Genomic DNA, 18,077 nt, shown 5'->3' on the forward strand with positions numbered 1-18,077 from the left:
CGGTGCGGCCGGCCCTGACGTCACGGCGCCCCCGCAGCGCCGCGCGGCCGCCGCCTGACGCCTCCCCCCCGTCCGGCAGCGCGGGGCTGCGGGCAGCGGCGGCGGCACGCGCGGACCCCTCGGCCCCGCTCGGCTCCCTTCGGCTCCGCTCGGCCCCGCTCGGCCCCGCTCGGCCGCCTGGCGCCATGTCGGTGGCCGGCCTGAAGAAGCAGTTCCACAAAGCCACCCAGGTGCCCGCGCCGCAGGGGGCGTGCGGGGACGTGCGGGGCGCTCGCCGTGATGTGTGTGTGTGTGCGCGTGTGTGCGTGTGTGCGTGTGCACGGGGGGCGCGAGGGTTGCGGGTGTGCACGGGGGCGCGCGGTGCATGCGGTGCACGCGTGTGTGAGCGTGCACGGTCGTGCGTGGGCGTGCACGGATCTGTGAGCGTGCGCGGGGGTGCGTGGTGCACGGGGGTGTGAGCGTGCACAGGTTTGCGTGGGCATGCACGGGTGTGCGTGGTGCACGGGCATGCATGGTGCATGGGTGTGGGTATGCACAAGTGTGCATGGTGCACGAGTGTGAGCATGCACAGGTGTGTGAGTGTGCACAGACGTGTAGGCATGCACGGGTGTGCATAGTGCATGGGCGTGCATGGTGCACGGGTACGTGTGGGTATGCACAGGCATGGATGGTGCACGAGTGTGTGATCATGCACAGGGGTGTGAGTGCGCAAGGGTGCACACAGTGCGTTGAGTGTGCAGGGCTGTGTGTGGGCACGCACAGGTGTCCACGGGTCTGTGGGTCTCGTGTGTGCAGAGCTGGGCACTGCTTCCCCTTGTGTGGGCCGTGGGTCTCCCATTCTGAGGGCCGGGATTCTGCTGGCATTTGCTCGGTCTGACTTTCTAAATCTGTGGTACAATGAGCTTTTTTTAAATTTTATTTACCCCCCCACTTCCCCCAAGTACAGCCAAAATCTGAATAATGAGATTTGGCCATGTTGCTTCAGGCACGGTGTGTTATTGCGGGAGGTCAGGGTGGCCGTTTCACCAGGCTTCGATCTGTTTCGTAATACAAAATCCCGCATGTTGTGCTCTGTAAGGGAGCAATTCCTGAACCAGAGGCTGACTTAACATGCTTTGGGGATAAATGTAAAATGCTTTCACAGAAGTCAGAGGAATTTCCTTGGATTTAGAGATTTGAGACTGAGACCTGTGTTGATGCTCCTTCATTTTATGTCCAACTTAGTGCAAAACTCCCGGTTACAACCCACTAATTTTCCTTGCAAGCGTCTTCAGGTAGCAGCTTAGGTCGCTGTAAGCAATTTGTAGGTGCAGACACACAAGATGCAGCAGCCGTTAGGCTTCTCAACACCTGTGCTTTTCCCTTTCTCATTTGTCTCATCTTTTTCATCTCATCTCTTGTTGCACTGTGGAGGAATTTGCCCAGAAGAAGGATTTCTAATACAAGTAGTCCCAGTTCTCATTCTTGCAGTCTTTATACCATACCCATTTTGACTACAAGTGCAATGGGGTATGTCAAGTCCTGCAGAGGCCCATGCAGGAACAGGGTGACATTGTGTCTCACCTTCCTTACCAAATTATGCTGCATCACTGGTAAAACAGCCCTCACAGAAACCTGCTGTACTCTGGCAGATGCGGCAAGGAGCGGTTCAGCGTTACTGAGCCCATGCTGCAGTGTCCATCTGCTGCTGCTGCTTCGTTTTAATCCCCCCCTGCTACCTATGGCGCTAGCAGGAGCCCGGAGACCCATCAAACCATCACCACTGCACTGCGTTCTGGTGCCAAAGCATACCAATTGCAGTGTCTGTGTCACCTGGACAAGCTGCAGTTCACTTTTGAATAATGTGTCTTGACTCACCATTACTGTAAGTTAATGAGTGTGCCTCCGCATCAGCAGGGGTAAACATCTTTTCCGGAGGGAGCATGGTGTGAAAGGTCTGTGAATGCTGCTCCGTCCTTCAGATGACACTCTCACACTGATTGTCAGCAATACTTGTCATTTGGGAGGAAGGAAGAGTTTTAGCTGGCTGGAACCAAAATAGTAAATTTCTGATGCCAGATTTAGCAGCCTGGTATCAGATGACCCAGGGATTTTTTGGGCCCAGCCTCGACTTTCACAGATCGTATGCAGGGCATGAAGACACATTCATGTGTGAGAATGACTCACAAGTAGGTTGCAAGACAGATCTGTTTATTGACTTGCTTTCAGAAGGAGTGAGAAATCCAGGACTTGGTCGTGCTGACCTTACTCCTGGGAGTAATCCTTTTGATCAGGGATTAATCCCCAAGTGGAATATGGATTGGCATTGCCACTATGAATAAAGCTTCCCAGAGATGACCAAACAATTTCGAAGTTTTAAAGTTTTTGACTCATTCCCTTGCTTCTTATTCACATAAGATCCTGTGTAAGGTATGCAGTGATACTAGAGTCCTAAATCGTATCAGGAATGATTTCAAGTTATTTCTGAAGTTGCAGTGTCCTTCAATCCAGTTAAGCATTTTCAAGTCTTTGGTTTAATTTATTTCTGTCTTTAATGTTGTAAAATTAGTAGCCCTTATACACACAGGTGCATTATGAGCATACAGTGTTATTATTACAAAATACAGTCCCAACTGCAAGTATAAAGATTTGTGGCACATTTTGAATATTATGAAGATATTTTCTTTCATCAGTAAGTCCCTAGCAGAACTTGCAATCGTGTGACTTCCATGTCTGGATTGTTCTGTACTGTGTAAGTGTTTCAATTTCATTCATCGTTTTTTGACTTGTAGAAGATCAAACTCACCTGTATTAAATACTGACACTCTGTTTTTTTAACTAGAAGTCATGTTGAAGAACTTAATGTCTGTCAAATTCCTTGCACCAGCTGCAGCAGCAATAAGTCATTGGAAAACAGGTGGGAACTTTGCTCCTTCTAGAATGAATGGAGAGTTCACCCTTCCGCCTTTCAGAAAATAGTAATAATAATAATAATAATAATAATAATAATGGTTTTACCTCTGTGAAGCATCATAAAGTTCAGAAGAAGTATTCCTGAGTTTGTAAAAGCCAGGGTGAGTCTGGAACTCTTGACATTTATGCAGAATTACAAGAAGTTAAATTGACGAGTGGAGAGCAGGCTAGACTATTCATTTACGTCAATTATCCACAGAGTGCTGAAGGAAGAAAAATAAACACATTTGAATGTTAACTATGCTGCTGCAAATCTGTTGGATATCCTGGAGCTAAGAAGAGTCCCTCCAAGTCCTTTTTTTATTATTTTCCCCAGAAATAGGTGACTAAATGCTATGCCACTAAATCGTCTCCTTTCCTTTAGGCGTGCAGACTCCTCTGCCATTAGCACTATCCCAGCATGAAGGAGAGACTATTCCAGCCTGCAGGTTTGTCAGTGGCTTTAAAACCACCAGCATGGATTTGGCACATTTGCAAGAAGACCACGTTAGAGATGAGGAAAACACTGAACATCTGCATTGAATGTGTCCTGGAAGAGTGTCTGCTTATTAGAAAGGGTCCAGCAAAACTGAGTGTGTGTAACCCTATAAACTTATGAAGGGTTCCACTGAAATCGGTGGGAATATCAGAATGACAAAAATTTATCTTTTCCAGTGCTTTCTGTGTTGTGGTTCATCTAGCTATTTGTTTATTTTTAGTTCCTTGGTCAGGAATGTGTAAAATACTTTTCACTCCAGTGGGTAAAGCAATCTTTGTTTAGACACAACATGTTTTCTACACTTGCTTTGCTCTCGTACTGCAACTAACCAATTCTTAGCATTTCTTTTCGTACTGGAAAGTGACATACTGATACCACAGTTTTCCTAAATGCCCATCCAGCCCCATTTTCTACAATACATATGTGACTGTCCCACTGTGTTTAGTGGGACCTGTGCTGCTTGCCAACCTCAACCTTCCCAGGCAAAGCACTTCACCTGGCTTTGAAACTGCATGCACACTGTGTCTGCCTGTCTCCCTCCGTGTTTCCTCTCGGCAATACCCACCAAATTCTTGTCCATTCCCATACATCTAGAGGTACACAATGCTATCTTGTTCCTAGCGGGGCTGTTGCACTTTGTATTGCTTATGTTGGATTTAGGAAGCCTCCACCTCCCATGGCGTGGAAGGTTCTGAGCAGGTGGAGTTTAAGAGGAAAAGGGGGCATTTGCGAGGTGGCCACCTGAGGACAGTGCCCGAACTAGGTGTTAAAAACTTCTCTTTGAGGGCTGTGTACCACCATCAGCCTGTCATTTTCTCTCAGTGCAGAGCGGTATATTTTTACATCAGGGAAAGGGAGCAAATTTTTGATCTGGGAGTGAAGACAGTTTTTGAGAAAGTTATTTAATTGAATGTGGAGAGGAATATTTTCAGCTTCGGGTAGGGAAATTCCTTCTGTTTCTGCACTTTCATTTGTGTGCCAGATACAGTATTCATAGTTGGCATCATTCCCATCTGTCCATTGAAAGGGTGAAAAAATTGACCTTAATCTGAATTGCCCATTACACATGGATATTGTGTAATTCTTCTGAATTGTTGATGGCTTAAACAATCTGCTCCAATTTCTAACTGTTTCTAAATCTATCAAAAAGAACAATTGCTTAGTATGTAAAAAAAGATACTGGCTTTTTTTTTCTTTTATTTTCTTTTTTTTTTGTAGTATTTCTTAGACATTTATCACTTCACTATCTTTCCACCTGATCTATGCAGTCCCCATTTTTTGTCTATGTGTATGTGTATATAAAGCTGAAGCATTGATTGACACACATTTGCAGTTTTTCTCCCAGTGATCTTTGGAGGTAAAGAACATCTGTGAATGCTATGTTCAAAATACAACTAGGATCAGAGTTTTATGTCTTGATTTCATCACCACTAGAAGTATTACACAGCAAAGAAATAGAAAGAATGGGGTGCTCCTGGTCATTCCTGCACAAGTGTCTAAGTTTTAAACATGCCCTCATGACTGTCATGTTAAAGGCATTTCATAAAAAGTGCTGAAGCGGCATACACAGGTTTAGCTGAAATAGACTCTGCAGAGGTTGTTCTGCAGAGTATTAGGGTGTGCTACGTAACTGTCAAGTGCACATTTATATGAGGTGCTGGGATGACTATACACATTTGTTATGGAGGCTGGAGGAGCTTCAACACTGACTGTTTGACCTAGTAATCTGCTAGTGAAGCCTTTGACTTTAATGATGAGCAGGACAGATGGCATTGAAAATATGTTTTGGGGAACTGTTGCAGCTCTGTGAGTAAACCTGAAGAGAAGTAGTGAATGCATATGCTGGGAAGTGCCTGGAATTAAGTAGAGCCATGGTCCTCTCCTTAGTGAAAGTCTGTAGTACCCTCACAGGCAACCAGAGCTGCCTTCCAACACCCTTTTCTCCTAAAACTACAAGTTCTTGCTTTGTGCTGCCTTCTGGCAACTTTTTTTACTCTGGTCCTCATTGTCTTTGTACTGGTCCCTGGTGGACAACAGTGATGTTGACACTTTTAAATACATGTCTATTTGCAGAGGAAGGAGCACCAAGTTAAAGCACAGTATTCTTATGATGGTCTTTGCCACAGCAGAATTGCCTAGAATTGCCTTGCCTTCCACTGCTTATCTAATCCTGCACTTAATCTTGGAGAAGAAAGAGTACATTTTTAAATCTGAGCTTACAGCAGATGTTAGAGGAATCCATCCAACCTGTTCCAGAAATGAGAGGAATTAAAATAACTTTTTAAATAACTTTTTTTTTTTTTTTTTTTTTTTTTTTGTCCTGAAGAGGAAGAAAAAAAACACTTTTCCTGTGTTAACGTTTTTCACAAGCTTTCCCTTTGTGGAGTCCCTGTAGACCTTCATGGAATAAAACAAAAAAATAAGTAGTGATTTGAATTTCAGGGTAATTCTAATTTCTCTGAAAATGGAAACTGCCATGGCAGTCTCAGATGGGATGATTCGTGGGTTTGTCATTATAATTGATGTGATACTGATGACGCTTTTTTGCCCATGCTAGAGGCCATGTCTTTATAATTAAATGACAGTTTAAAAAGAATCCTTAGAGTGAAACTAGCTGAAGTAGTTGTTGCAGCATTGCATAGGTCACACCAAGGGTTCAATGGTTTGCCTCATCTCCATTCACCCACCAGAGAAGGGGTGCTACTTGATCCCAACAGAGGTGCTGCTGAGGCAGCAGCAAGTGTAACCTTACTAACAGCAGCCTGTAAAGGTGGCTTGACGTGTTGCCGGAGGGCCTCCTGAAAGAATGAGAAATTAAGCCACTGGTTCTGGTTCAGGTAACAGGCACACCACTTGGGAGATGGCTGGTAAACTGAATCCATGTATATTTCAAAACAGATAGGCGCCACTTGCTGAGTTGATTGGCCGCAAAACAGCTGGAATCATATTTCCGTAATTTCAGTTGGGCTCTGTTTTGGTCATATCTGCCTTGGATTTGTAATCTGTCTACCAAAGTGGGAAATTACACTGAATTCTTGTAAGCAGAAGTTCTAAACAGAGAAAAATGTTGACTTTCTCTACCTTTTCCCCCTACTCTGGTGACAGAAAAGCTACTCACACCCCATACTAATAAAATGCTGACAGACTCCTCTGTCTTCTTCATCTTTTTATGGGTTGCAGTTTGATTTTTGAACATACATGTCATTTATTTATTTAAATTGCCTACTTATTCTACTGGCTGAAAAAAATCTTTAAATGTGAAGACCATTTACCTAAGCTTTTTGAAATAGGGCTTACTTTTCACTTTTGTGTTAACAAATTTAAGTAGAGTTAAAATTCTTTAGCACTGAGGACACATTTTATTTTTCTTTGAATTTAAAATACCAACACTGAGCCTCACTTCTGTTCTGCTTCTGTGGGGAAAAGTGCCACAACAACAAAATAGGGTGATGCAAAATACATTCCAAAATAGATCACAGAGTAGTCTAGGTTGGAAGAGACCTCCAAGATCACCGAGTCCAACCTCTGGCCTAACGCTAACAAGTCCTCCACTAAACCGTATCCCTAAGCTCTACATCTAAACGTCTTTTCAAGACCTCCAGGGATGGTGACTCAACCACTTCCCTGGGAAGCCTATTCCAGTGACTAACAACCCTTTCAGTAAAGAAGTTCTTCCTAACATCCAACCTAAACCTCCCCTGGCGCAACTTTAGCCCATTCCCCCTTGTCCTGTCACCAGGTACATGGGAGAATAGACCAACCGCCACCTCGCTACAGCCTCCCTTCAGGTACCCGTAGAGTGCAATAAGGTCACCCCTGAGCCTCCTTTTCTCCAGGCTAAACAGTCCCAGCTCCCTCAGCTGCTCCTCGTAAGCCTTGTTCTCCAGACCCTTCACCAGCTTCATTGCCCTTCTCTGGACTCGCTCGAGCACCTCCATGTCCTTGTAGCGAGGGGCCCAAAACTGAACACAGTACTCGAGGTGCGGCCTCACCAGAGCCGAGTACAGGGGGACAATCACTTCCCTGGACCTGCTGGCCACGCTGTTTCTTACGCAAGCCAGGATGCTGTTGGCCTTCGTGGCCGCCTGAGCACACGGCTGGCTCATATTCAGATGACTGTCAACCAATACTCCCAGGTCCTTCTCTGCCAGGCAGCTTTCTAACCACACATCTCCCAGCCTGTAGCACTGTTTGGGGTTGTTGTGCCCCAGGTGCAGGACCCTGCACTTGGCCTTGTTGAACTTCATACCGTTGGCCTCGGCCCATCGGTCCAGCTTATCCAGATGCTCTGGGGATGCATCCAGCACAGCGCTGCTTGCTGATGGAGGGAAGCGATTGTCCAGCTGAGGTCCCTTGGTTTGTTCAGCCCAGAGCAGAGCAGGCTGAGGGGAGGCCTCATGGCGGCCTGCAGCTCCCTCACGAGGGGAGCGGAGGGGCAGGCGCTGAGCTCTGCTCTCTGGGGACAGCGACAGGACCCGAGGGAACGGCATGGAGCTGGGACAGGGGAGGGTCAGGGTGGGCGTTAGGGCAAGGTTCTGCACCCACAGGGTGGTTGGGCACTGGGACAGGCTCCCCAGGGCAGTGGTCACAGCACTGAGCCTGCTGGAGTTCAAGAAGTGTTTGGACAACGCTCTCAGACACAGGGTTGGATTTTTGGGCGGTCCTGGATGGAACCTGGAGTTGGACTGAGTGATCCTTGTGGGTCCCTTCCCACTCAGTATACTCCGTGGTTCTGTGAATCTGCGAGATTAATGTTAGAGGTTGGTTGGTTTATTTGTTTGTTTGTTGGGGGGAAGGGGTTGTTTGTTTTTCCCTAGAAAGAATGTACCCCTGAAAACTGTTCTTGATTTCATCTTTTATGACTCTATGTAGACTAGCAGAACTTTCAAACAGCAGAAGCTGATTATATAATTTTTGCTGAGTTCTTTTGTAGTCTGCAATTTTCAGCCTTCAAGAATGTGCCAAGAATTCCTTTTCATGCAAAATCAATGTAGATGCAGTAAACCAGTTAATAATTCATAAGACGTGAATGTCAAAGATAGTGTTTGTCTTACCAGATGAGTCACTTAGAGCTTGTCTGTCTTGGAAAGTTATGGCATCATAGTCAGAGGACTGAATTTAAAGTGCTGCAGTTTTTAGAAGTATAACTCTAGGATGGATGGATTTCCTCCTGTCAGTATAGGAGTAGCTTTTCGAGTAGCTTTTCCACTTAATTGATACTGTTTGGAAAAGGATCTGAGGACAGCAAATGAAGCACTGGAGTCAGAGTATTTGCAGAGAACTGCTCGTGGCATTAGAGATGACCAGTTGGTATATTTTTCTCAGCTAATTCACTGGCTGAATTTGTTTTTCTGTAGGAATGCTATTTTTGACACTGAAACAGATTTAAAGGTCGCTATTGCTCCAGTTGAAGTAATACGAGATTTTAGTACTTAGGAGCAGGTCTTAACTGAGTTTTCTGTTGGTTGCTTCATCTCATTTCTTGCTTTGACCAAGAACAGAAAGGATTTGATTTTACTTCCTACAGTTATGAAAGGAGGTAAGAACTGTTTAAAACAGCTCCAGCGTGAGGGAGGTTCAACAATATGCAAATATTTTTTAGGAACCAAAATGTTTGAATGCAGAAATGTACCTTGAAATGTAGAATAAACACATGTGCACGTGGTTGATTGGTTAGAATGGAGTCTAATACAGGGAGCCTTGTGCTAGCATTAACAAACAGAAGTTTCCCTTTCAGGAAGAATGGCGGATCTTATTGTACCCTTGTGGTCTCTATTATTTATGTTCTAAATTTGTTTCTAAAATAGGACTATTTGTTTCTGAGACTGAGGGGAAGTCTCCTTCCCTTTCCACAGAAGTGCTGAAAAACATTTTACTACATGTTAGGCAGATTCATTGCTGTCAGAATGTGACTGTTGTAGGCAGTAGGCATAATATGCTGTACATCTTGCCTGTTTTAATTATAGCTGGGGAAATTTCTGCAAAATAGGGAAATTTCTGTGAATTTCTGGAGGAGAGGAAGACTTAATTGTTGAATTGAAGTAATGTAGATCTTTAACTTTTGTTTTCAATCAGAAAAACATGTTTTCCTCTGTTAGTTTTGACCAGTTTGTCTTGCCTCTGTAAACAGCTACAAAATGTACATGGCAGCAAAAGTTAAATTTTGCATGCTAGGAACTGGATTCTCTTATTAAAGTAAGAACGACAAATATATCAAAAGGCAGATAACTTCACTTTGTTTTGCAGTGTGTTAATTCAAAATAATTTTATTTTGGAACCTGTGATTTTCACAATTGTCAAATTTCTCCTCAAAGGTCTGGTTGGCCTGTTTCAGAGTGGCTGCATTTTGAAAAAACAAACAAAACAAAACAAAACAAAACAAAACAACAACAACAACAAAACACACACACACACAAAAACACCTTGTGATAATTGAAATAGATTGTGGAGGTTTTGGTGTTCTCTTCAGAGTACTGTAGTTTTTATTTAACTGTAAAGATGGGTGGGAGTAAGATTTCCTGAAATGAAGATGCATGAGGATGAAAGAGTAGGAAAGTTCTCAGCAAAAAGCCTCAAAACTGGAACAGAGTCAAATTCTGTGCTCATGTTTGTATGGATAACTCGGACTATCAGAGCCAGGAGAAATGGCAGGCATTAGTGAATGAAGCTGCCACATGGTATTTTCTGCTCCATTAGTGCACTGTATCCAGGGTCCTCAGTTCCTGAAATGGACACTATGACAGTATGTTTTGCTCCAGCACAGGAGACACGACGGCCAGCATTCCCAAGACACACAGAACTTCAATAAAACCAGTGGTTAAAGAAGTCAGCATGGATTTAACGGTGTCCGTCAGTGTATGTGGAATCGAATGTGACTAAGGAGGGAAAAGCTGACATTATTTCTATGATGATAAACCCATCTGTTGCAAATTTCCTGTCTCAATGGGGAGAAAGAATAAGGAAAAGGGAAAAGAGTCAGCAGCTCTAACTTGTGAACAATCTTTTAACAAAAGCTTCCAGACAGCGTCTGGAAAATAAGCCACTTGTGGCTCGGATGCTTGTTCAATCCCATGGTTTGAGCTTGGGTAGCAAACAGGGTGGCAGTCCTTAAGTATGTGAAAATTTTCCTCATTGCCGACTGCCAAAAACTCTGCTAGCTTGTGATGAACAAAGCGCCTATTTGAAATCTTTTACTCATTCTAATAGGTAACATTGAAGTTCAGAAGTGTTCTGGGCAGAAGCTGAACTCTGCATTAGCATATTCCTGCGTCTCTTCTGAAATGCTGTGGCATCTGTGCTGGATCCACTGGTACAAAACCAGTGACAGAAAGTACCTGGATAGGTTGCAAAGGTGAAATGTGTAGTTTGCTAGCTATACTGCTGCATGTGATTCAAGACAAGACAGTCTCTGTTTTTCTTGCTTCTTCCTAACCCCGACACAGGGAGAAAACTATGTTATTTTAATGCAAAGAAGTGCTGGTGCAACTCTTAAGACAAAAGTTGTAGAGTGTCTTCAGAAAATGAGTTATCCTTCTGTTCATTTGCCTTCTTGCTCATTGTCCTGTTTAATCGCTGGACGTATGAGGGGTTGTGATGCTGAGGTCTAAAAAGCCTTGGCTCCAGGAGCTAGGGTTTGTGTTTCTTGATGCACATCACCAGTGTGCTGGCCAAGAAAGCAGCTGGGCATGCTTGCATTCAGTTTCTGATTGATATCTATGAGTACTACTGCAGAATACATTTTAATAATAAAATAAATTCATAAGTTAAAAACAAATTAGAATGTAGGTGGACTTAAATCTGAAAATACCTGCCATTGTACAGGAGAAAATTCAGTGCTGTCTCATTTCTTTTGCTGTAGTTATGGGCTCTGTAAAGGTAATTGCTGATTTACTCCTCTCACCTTGAGAACAAGACCACTTGCAAAATGATACATTAAAATCAGATATGTGGGATTTGTAGCAACTTTTATAAAAAACAGTCTTCCCGAGCAGATTTGGAAAGTTCTCTAGAGACATGCTGCCATGGTGCTGTTGTATCTTGTTCACTTTCATTCTGTGAAGGACTTTTTTTCTCACTTCTCATTTAGGGCGCTGGAGAATTGAAAAACTAATGAAGCTGCAATAAAACAGATTATTCTAGTTCCATATTTTGCTCATTTGTGTTTGCAGATTAACTATGCTTGTGTTCAAGGGAACTTCTTCATCTACATGGATTTAAGCAGATTCACTGCTGTAGACTTTTTTTCCCTGGATTTCCTCCTGATATTTCTTTCAAACTTTTGTAAAATATTATTACTGAGAATTGTATTTCCTTTAATTGCTTAATTCATTTTCTTGCAATAAAATTAAATTTAAGAAGGTAAATTAAGCATCTGGGAGAGAAACCACACATATCAAATCAGTTTTGTTGTTAAAGAATGAAGACCAGATCAAGAATATGAGAAACAATCCTGTGCTGTGTCCAAACCAGCAGCAAAGCCTCCTTGAATCCTAGAGCTTTTGAGAAGTATTCCCAGCTGAGAGTTAGGAGTGCTTCGAAATGTTGTTGCCCTATTTTCTTGCATGGGCTGCCCTTGGAGGTTACCTTCTGTATGCTGAAGAAAAGAGTAGCAGCCGTTTCTGGATGCCCTGTGCTCAGCTGTGGGCAGCCTTGAGGGAAGGAGACAGGAACTCGGTCCTGACCTATCATAGGTAAATCCACCTCCCTGGCTCAAATGCCCAGGGATGAATGTGGAGAAAAACAAGAAACAAAAAAGAAACCAAAATATAGTTAGAGCAGCTTTCTTTCCTGCTGCAACTCTCACCAGCCTCAAGGGAAAACTTCACTGCAGGGCACTATTCTGCACCCGTTTCCCTTCCCAAGTGATCCATTTCATCCAGATCTCTGCTGCAAAGTGACGAGCAGGGAGGGAAGAGCTGCTTTTGTCTCTTTCTCAGTGCCATCCTTTGACATTTAGAGAATTTCTGGCAGGGTTGGGGACCTGGTTTCCCCCACAACCATCTCAGTGTCACCAAGGAGCTGGAACTTGAGAGAAGCAATTAATTCATTGTGTCTCCATGGTTTTTCTGAAATAGTGTGTTTGGTTTGCAGGCTGGAAAGGTTGGAGTTTGTTCTGATACCTTATTTATTATTAAAAAGCAAGGGTTCTGTCTTTAATAACTGCTCTAAGTTATAAAACAGCATAGTATGGCTCTTAACTTTTAAATATTATATTTAAAAGGTAGGTAAATCAGTTCACAAAAGCAGAAGGTGGTGTTGTAATTTCAAAGAGCTTCGGAGCAAACAATGCATAATGAAAACTTCCAGAAATGTTGCCATGATTCTGTCTCGTAAGACTTGGACGTGAACAATGGAGTTGAACAGGTAGGTGGGAGGTGATCTCTAATGTTTGTGCTATATACCTTTACTCAGCAGCAAAAACAAACAAAGAAAAACACGTTCTGCTGACTATTCTGCTGATTTGGGTTATTTTGCTTATTTTATATAATGTATCCAGTGGTCACTTTTAGCAGAATTTTTTTTAATCTTTTTTTTTTTCAGCATATAATCCCAAACATTAAGAAATTGTTACAGAATCAAGACGTTTTAAAACTAGCAGTGCTAAATTAATACTGCTGTCTTCTGTCTCTTCTTTTCTAAATTCCCTTGATTTCAGGGTTTAAGTTAGTTTTTTTTTTAGTTCCGTTTAGTTCTTAGTTCAGTTCTTTTAAGAGTAAAAGATTTTCATATAATCATACGATTATAAGATGTAAGACTTTTGACGCAGATGACAGCTTTTGCAAAGACCTGGCAATAATTCCTTTGAGTCGTTTTGTCTTCTAGCAACCTGTCTCCTCTGGGAGCTGTTCTAGTTCAGAATGCACGCCAGATCTTTGGCTGTGAGGCATGGTTATACCCCTCCCTCTTGGTTTCTTTCATATTGAGTGATGTATCAGCTGATCTAAAATTCCAAGGCTATCTCTGTGTTGGAAAGTCACGCAGTGCAATAGGCATGGGTCTGCAGAACAGAACAACCGGTGCAGATGACCCAGTGTTACCCAGCAGAGGTCACAGTTGGGGTATATTGATGAGCAAAAGAGGGAGGGAAACTCACAGCAAAGCTTGCACTGCCACTGGGCATCCCTTAGGAGTATCTACAGCCCAGCTTGAATCTAGGTGTACAGAAAAGGAGTGATTAAGCATCCTTTACTTCTTGGGCCAACTAAGGCAGGTGTCAGTGCTCACACATCTGCTAGGCCTGTGACACTGAAAGATCAATTGAAAGCCAGTGAAAAGACTCTGAATTCTTGATCTCTTGGTGTGCCAGGAAGGATTGCTATTGCAAATAGGGCCCTAAGGACAAATGTCTGTATCCTGACTTTTACTCCTGTTACATAACTCTTTGTTTATCTATGTTTGGAGCCATTGCACTTATGCAACCACAGTATTCACCCAGTGAGTACAGTGGAGTATGATCTTGCTGTATACTGCTCTGGCTGCAGAGGGCTGGTATGTGATTCCTGATTTGCTAATTGCTCAAATGTACAATGTCAGTGGGCAGTAATACTGCCATTCCTGTCTCTTGCCAGCTTGCTTTAAAAATGAGGGTTTTCAGCCAGAGGTAGGCCTACTATTTCTCCATGAGATGTCAGGTGAGATTTTGGCATTTCTGAAGTATTCAGTGGGGCTGTGCTGAGGTTTAACCTGGCTGGCAGGTAAACACCACACAGCCGTTCACTCACCCTCCTCCCTCCCTCTCTGGGATGGGGGAGAGAAATGGGAAAGTGAAGCCTGTGAGTTGAGATAAAGACAGTTTATTAAGACAGGAAAATAATAACAATAATAACAACAATAATAATAGTACTACTACTAATAATAATGTGTACGAAGCAAGTGATGCACAATGCAATTGCCCACCACCCGCTGACCAATGCCCAGCCTATCCGTGAGCAGCCGGCCCCCCCACCCCGGCTAGCCACCCCTATATATTGTTCAGCATGCCGTCAGATGGTATGGAATACCCCTTTGGCCAGTTTGGGTCAGCTGTCCTGGGTCTGTCCCCTCCCAGCTCTTGCTGCACCCCCAGCCTGCCCACTGGCAGGACAGAGCGAGGAGCTGAAAAGTCCTTGGCTTAGTGTAAGCAGTGCTCTGCAGCAATTAAAACATCAGCATGTTACCAGCACTCTTCTCATCCTAATCCAAAACATAGCACCCTACCAGCTACTAGGGAGAAAATTAAGTCCCTGGACTCCACGTCCCTCTGAGCAGTAGAGAGTGTGCCTCTCTTAGAAGCTATGTAGCTCTTAGGAGCCTTACAAATATATTACTTGCATTTGCTTTTTTCATCTGCAAATGTGTTTGTTTTTATACCAGTTCTACTGCATACATACTCATCGTCTTCACAGCTAATTCCACCTCTGTGTGCTGTGCGGAAATGCCTGTGAGTCAGTCTTTGCTTCTCTGCGTTTGGAGATAGATTTAAAATTCTGGGATCCAATTAGTGTCTCCCTGTAGTCATGCAATCCTTTTTGATTTCAAGTTCCTCTACTTCACTTGTCCTTGCAGAACTAGCAGTGAAATTACTGCAATACATCCCATGTTTGTAGAACATTATATGATTATGTATCAAGCGCTCCCAGCCATGAGGATGAGCACATTATTTATACATATTCAAGTTTACCGATGACACCAGGCTTTGCGGTGCGGTCAGCATGCTGGAGGGAAGGGATGCCATCCAGAGGGGTCTTGATGGGACTGAGAGGTGGGCCTGTGTGTTCCTCATGAGGTTCAACAAGGCCAAATGCAAGGTCCTGCACCTGGGCCAGGGTAATCCCAAGCACAGATACAGGCTCGGTTGAGGACGGATTGAAAGCAGCCCTGAGGAAGAAATTATTCACTTTGAGGGTGGTGAGGTACTGGCACAGGTTGCCCACAGAAAGTGCCCACTGGAAGTGCTCAAGGCCAGTCTGGATGGGGCTTTGGGCAACCTGGTCTGGTGGGAGGTGTCCCTGCCCATGGCAGGGGGTTGGAACTGGATGGTCTGTAAGGTCCCTTCCAACCAAACTATTCTGTGATTGCATGATTATACTCAGACAAAGGAGATACATGCTTTTGTGTATGTTTTGAATTTTTCACATGCAGTATAGGGGATCTTTAGATACATATTTCCTGTCTCTGGCAATTTGCAGAATGCAAATTGAGCAGACTTAAGAATGAAGAGGTAGGTCAGGGAAAATTTGAAGCTACTGCCACTATCTGACCATCACAATATATCTGAGATGTAATGCATTATTCAGATACTTAGTGGAAGAGTGGTGCTTCCATTGTAAATATGTCCACTGCAAACACAAAGTGTGAATAGTGACAGAAAGGACATTAGCAGGCTTTTTGGAGCAGATTTAAGGAGAACGTTATCGTATTACAAATTAAGGGAAGAAAGTGGCTTCTGCAATGGTGATTAATATTTTATGTTGCATATCCAAGTTGTTAATTATGGCTATATAATGAGACAGGCAGTGTTATTTTGGTATAGCATAGACAATTGTGAACGTTTTAAAATCATGAAGTGTGCCATTATAATACCAAGAGGTTGCATTAAAAGATTTTTAAAAGTGCTTTTGGACTTACTTTTGATTTGATCCTTTACATTTCCATGTTTAAAAACCTTACAAGAAGGCTTACTTCAGAAGTGTATGAAGCAGGTATTTCCAAACCATCATTTGCATCCAGGATCTGGAGCTTTTTTTAGGAAAATACTAAATAAAATTGCAAGGTTTTAAAGTAATGAAAGCTCAGAACTTACACTAAAGTAAATTCCCCCGTAGTGTAAGTATAGCGTATGGCCTTTTCTTTCCACTGTTGTTGGTATAATACTCTTCCAAATCTAAACAGGTTTTGCTTTGCTGGGAAAAAATAATGGATAGTGGATGCCTTAACTAAGTGTTACACAACCCTCAGATGGCATACTGTATTTTTAACTTTTTATCTTTACACCAGCAATGCATTAAACTTCTTTAACCAATCTTTAAAACTGTCATGAAAATTCTTACTGGGTCTTCTCGCTTTAGTTCTCATCTCCTCCAGTTCTCCTTTGTGCATTGATTCACTGTGTATACAACTACAGTGGTGACTCATTTATGCTGGGTGATATAATGACCCCAGTGGAGTAGTTCTATAAAAACAGCAGCTCAGTTTTGCACAGAGTATGGGGAGTCAGCTCCAGGTAAATTTCACAAAATGAGCTCTGTGTGCTAGAGATCCTGCCTGTAGGGTGCTATTCAGTGGCAGTGGGAAAGGAAAGCTCTACCTGAATGAGGATTACTGTACCAATATGCAAATATTAGTTTACTCATAATATGATTGTTGTATTAACAGTACCATCATGACAAGCTATAAAGTCAGTAAAGCCACTATAAATCCCATTCAAGTAAAACAAGCTACAGAAGAAAAATGGCTTTGCCACTTCACAGAATCACAGAATAGTCTAGGTTGGAAGAGACCTCCAAGATCACCTAGTCCAACCTCTGACCTAACGCTAACAAGTCCTCCACTAAACCGTATCCCTAAGCTCTACATCTAAACGTCTTTTCAAGACCTCCAGGGATGGTGACTCAACCACTTCCCTGGGCAGCCTATTCCAGTGACTAACAACCCTTTCAGTAAAGAAGTTCTTCCTAACATCCAACCTAAACCTCCCCTGGCGCAACTTTAACCCATTCCCCCTCGTCCTGTCACCAGGCATGTGGGAGAATAGACCAACCCCCACCTCGCTACAGCCTCCTTTCAGGTACCTGTAGAGTGCAATAAGGTCGCCCCTGAGCCTCCTCTTCTCCAGGCTAAACAGTCCCAGCTCCCTCAGCCGCTCCTCGTAAGCCTTGTTCTCCAGACCCTTCACCAGCTTCATTGCCCTTCTCTGTACTCGCTTGAGCGCCTCGATGTCCTTCTTGTAGCGAGGGGCCCAAAACTGAATGCAGTACTCGAGGTGCGGCCTCACCAGAGCCGAGTACAGGGAGACAATCCTGGACCTGCTGGCCACACTGTTTCTTACGCAAGCCAGGATGCTGCTGGCCTTCTTGGCCACCTGAGCACACTGCTGGCTCATATTCAGCCGACTGTCAACCAATACTCCCAGGTCCTTCTCTGCCAGGCAGCTTTCTAACCACACATCTCCCAGTCTGTAGCTCTGTTTGGGGTTGTTGTGCCCCAGGTGCAGGACCCTGCACTTGGCCTTGTTGAACTTCATACCGTTGGCCTCAGCCCGTCGGTCCAGCCTATCCAGATCCTCCTGCAGAGCCTTCCTTCCCTCGAGCAGATCGACACACGCACCTAACTTGGTGTCGTCTGCAAACTTGCTGAGGGTGCACTCGATCTCCTCATCCAGGTCATCGATGAAGATGTTAAAGAGGACTGGCCCCAGTACCGAGCCCTGGGGGACTCCACTAGTGACCGGCCTCCAACTAGATTTGACTCCATTCACCACAACTCTCTGGGCCCGGCCATCGAGCCAGCTCTTAACTTCTTTGCAAATGGCTTTTCTTGGCACTGCTGGTCTTGTTCTAGGTCCACTTCTTTTGGCCTGCAGGCTGGGGAGTCAAGTCTGTTCCCAGTCAATGCTGAGGTAACTGCACTGAGGAAAGTACAGTCTAGATCTGCCTGGGATGGTGTGTGT

At 43.9% G+C, this 18,077-nt stretch overlaps 1 protein-coding gene across 1 annotated transcript in view; it reads left to right on the forward strand.

Moving 5' to 3' along the window:
• The first annotated feature begins 49 nt into the window (after nucleotides 1-49).
• Nucleotides 50-18,077, forward strand: part of SH3GL2 (SH3 domain containing GRB2 like 2, endophilin A1) — a 90,890-nt gene continuing 72,862 nt past the window's right edge. The window contains exon 1 of the mRNA XM_035310078.1: nucleotides 50-230. Within this exon, the coding sequence (XP_035165969.1) occupies nucleotides 186-230 (45 nt within the window). The 5' untranslated portion in view covers nucleotides 50-185. The remainder of the gene's footprint in view (nucleotides 231-18,077) is intronic.

Source organism: Oxyura jamaicensis, chromosome Z (assembly GCF_011077185.1).
Source record: "Oxyura jamaicensis isolate SHBP4307 breed ruddy duck chromosome Z, BPBGC_Ojam_1.0, whole genome shotgun sequence".
In the NCBI taxonomy this organism is placed as follows: domain Eukaryota; kingdom Metazoa; phylum Chordata; class Aves; order Anseriformes; family Anatidae; genus Oxyura; species Oxyura jamaicensis.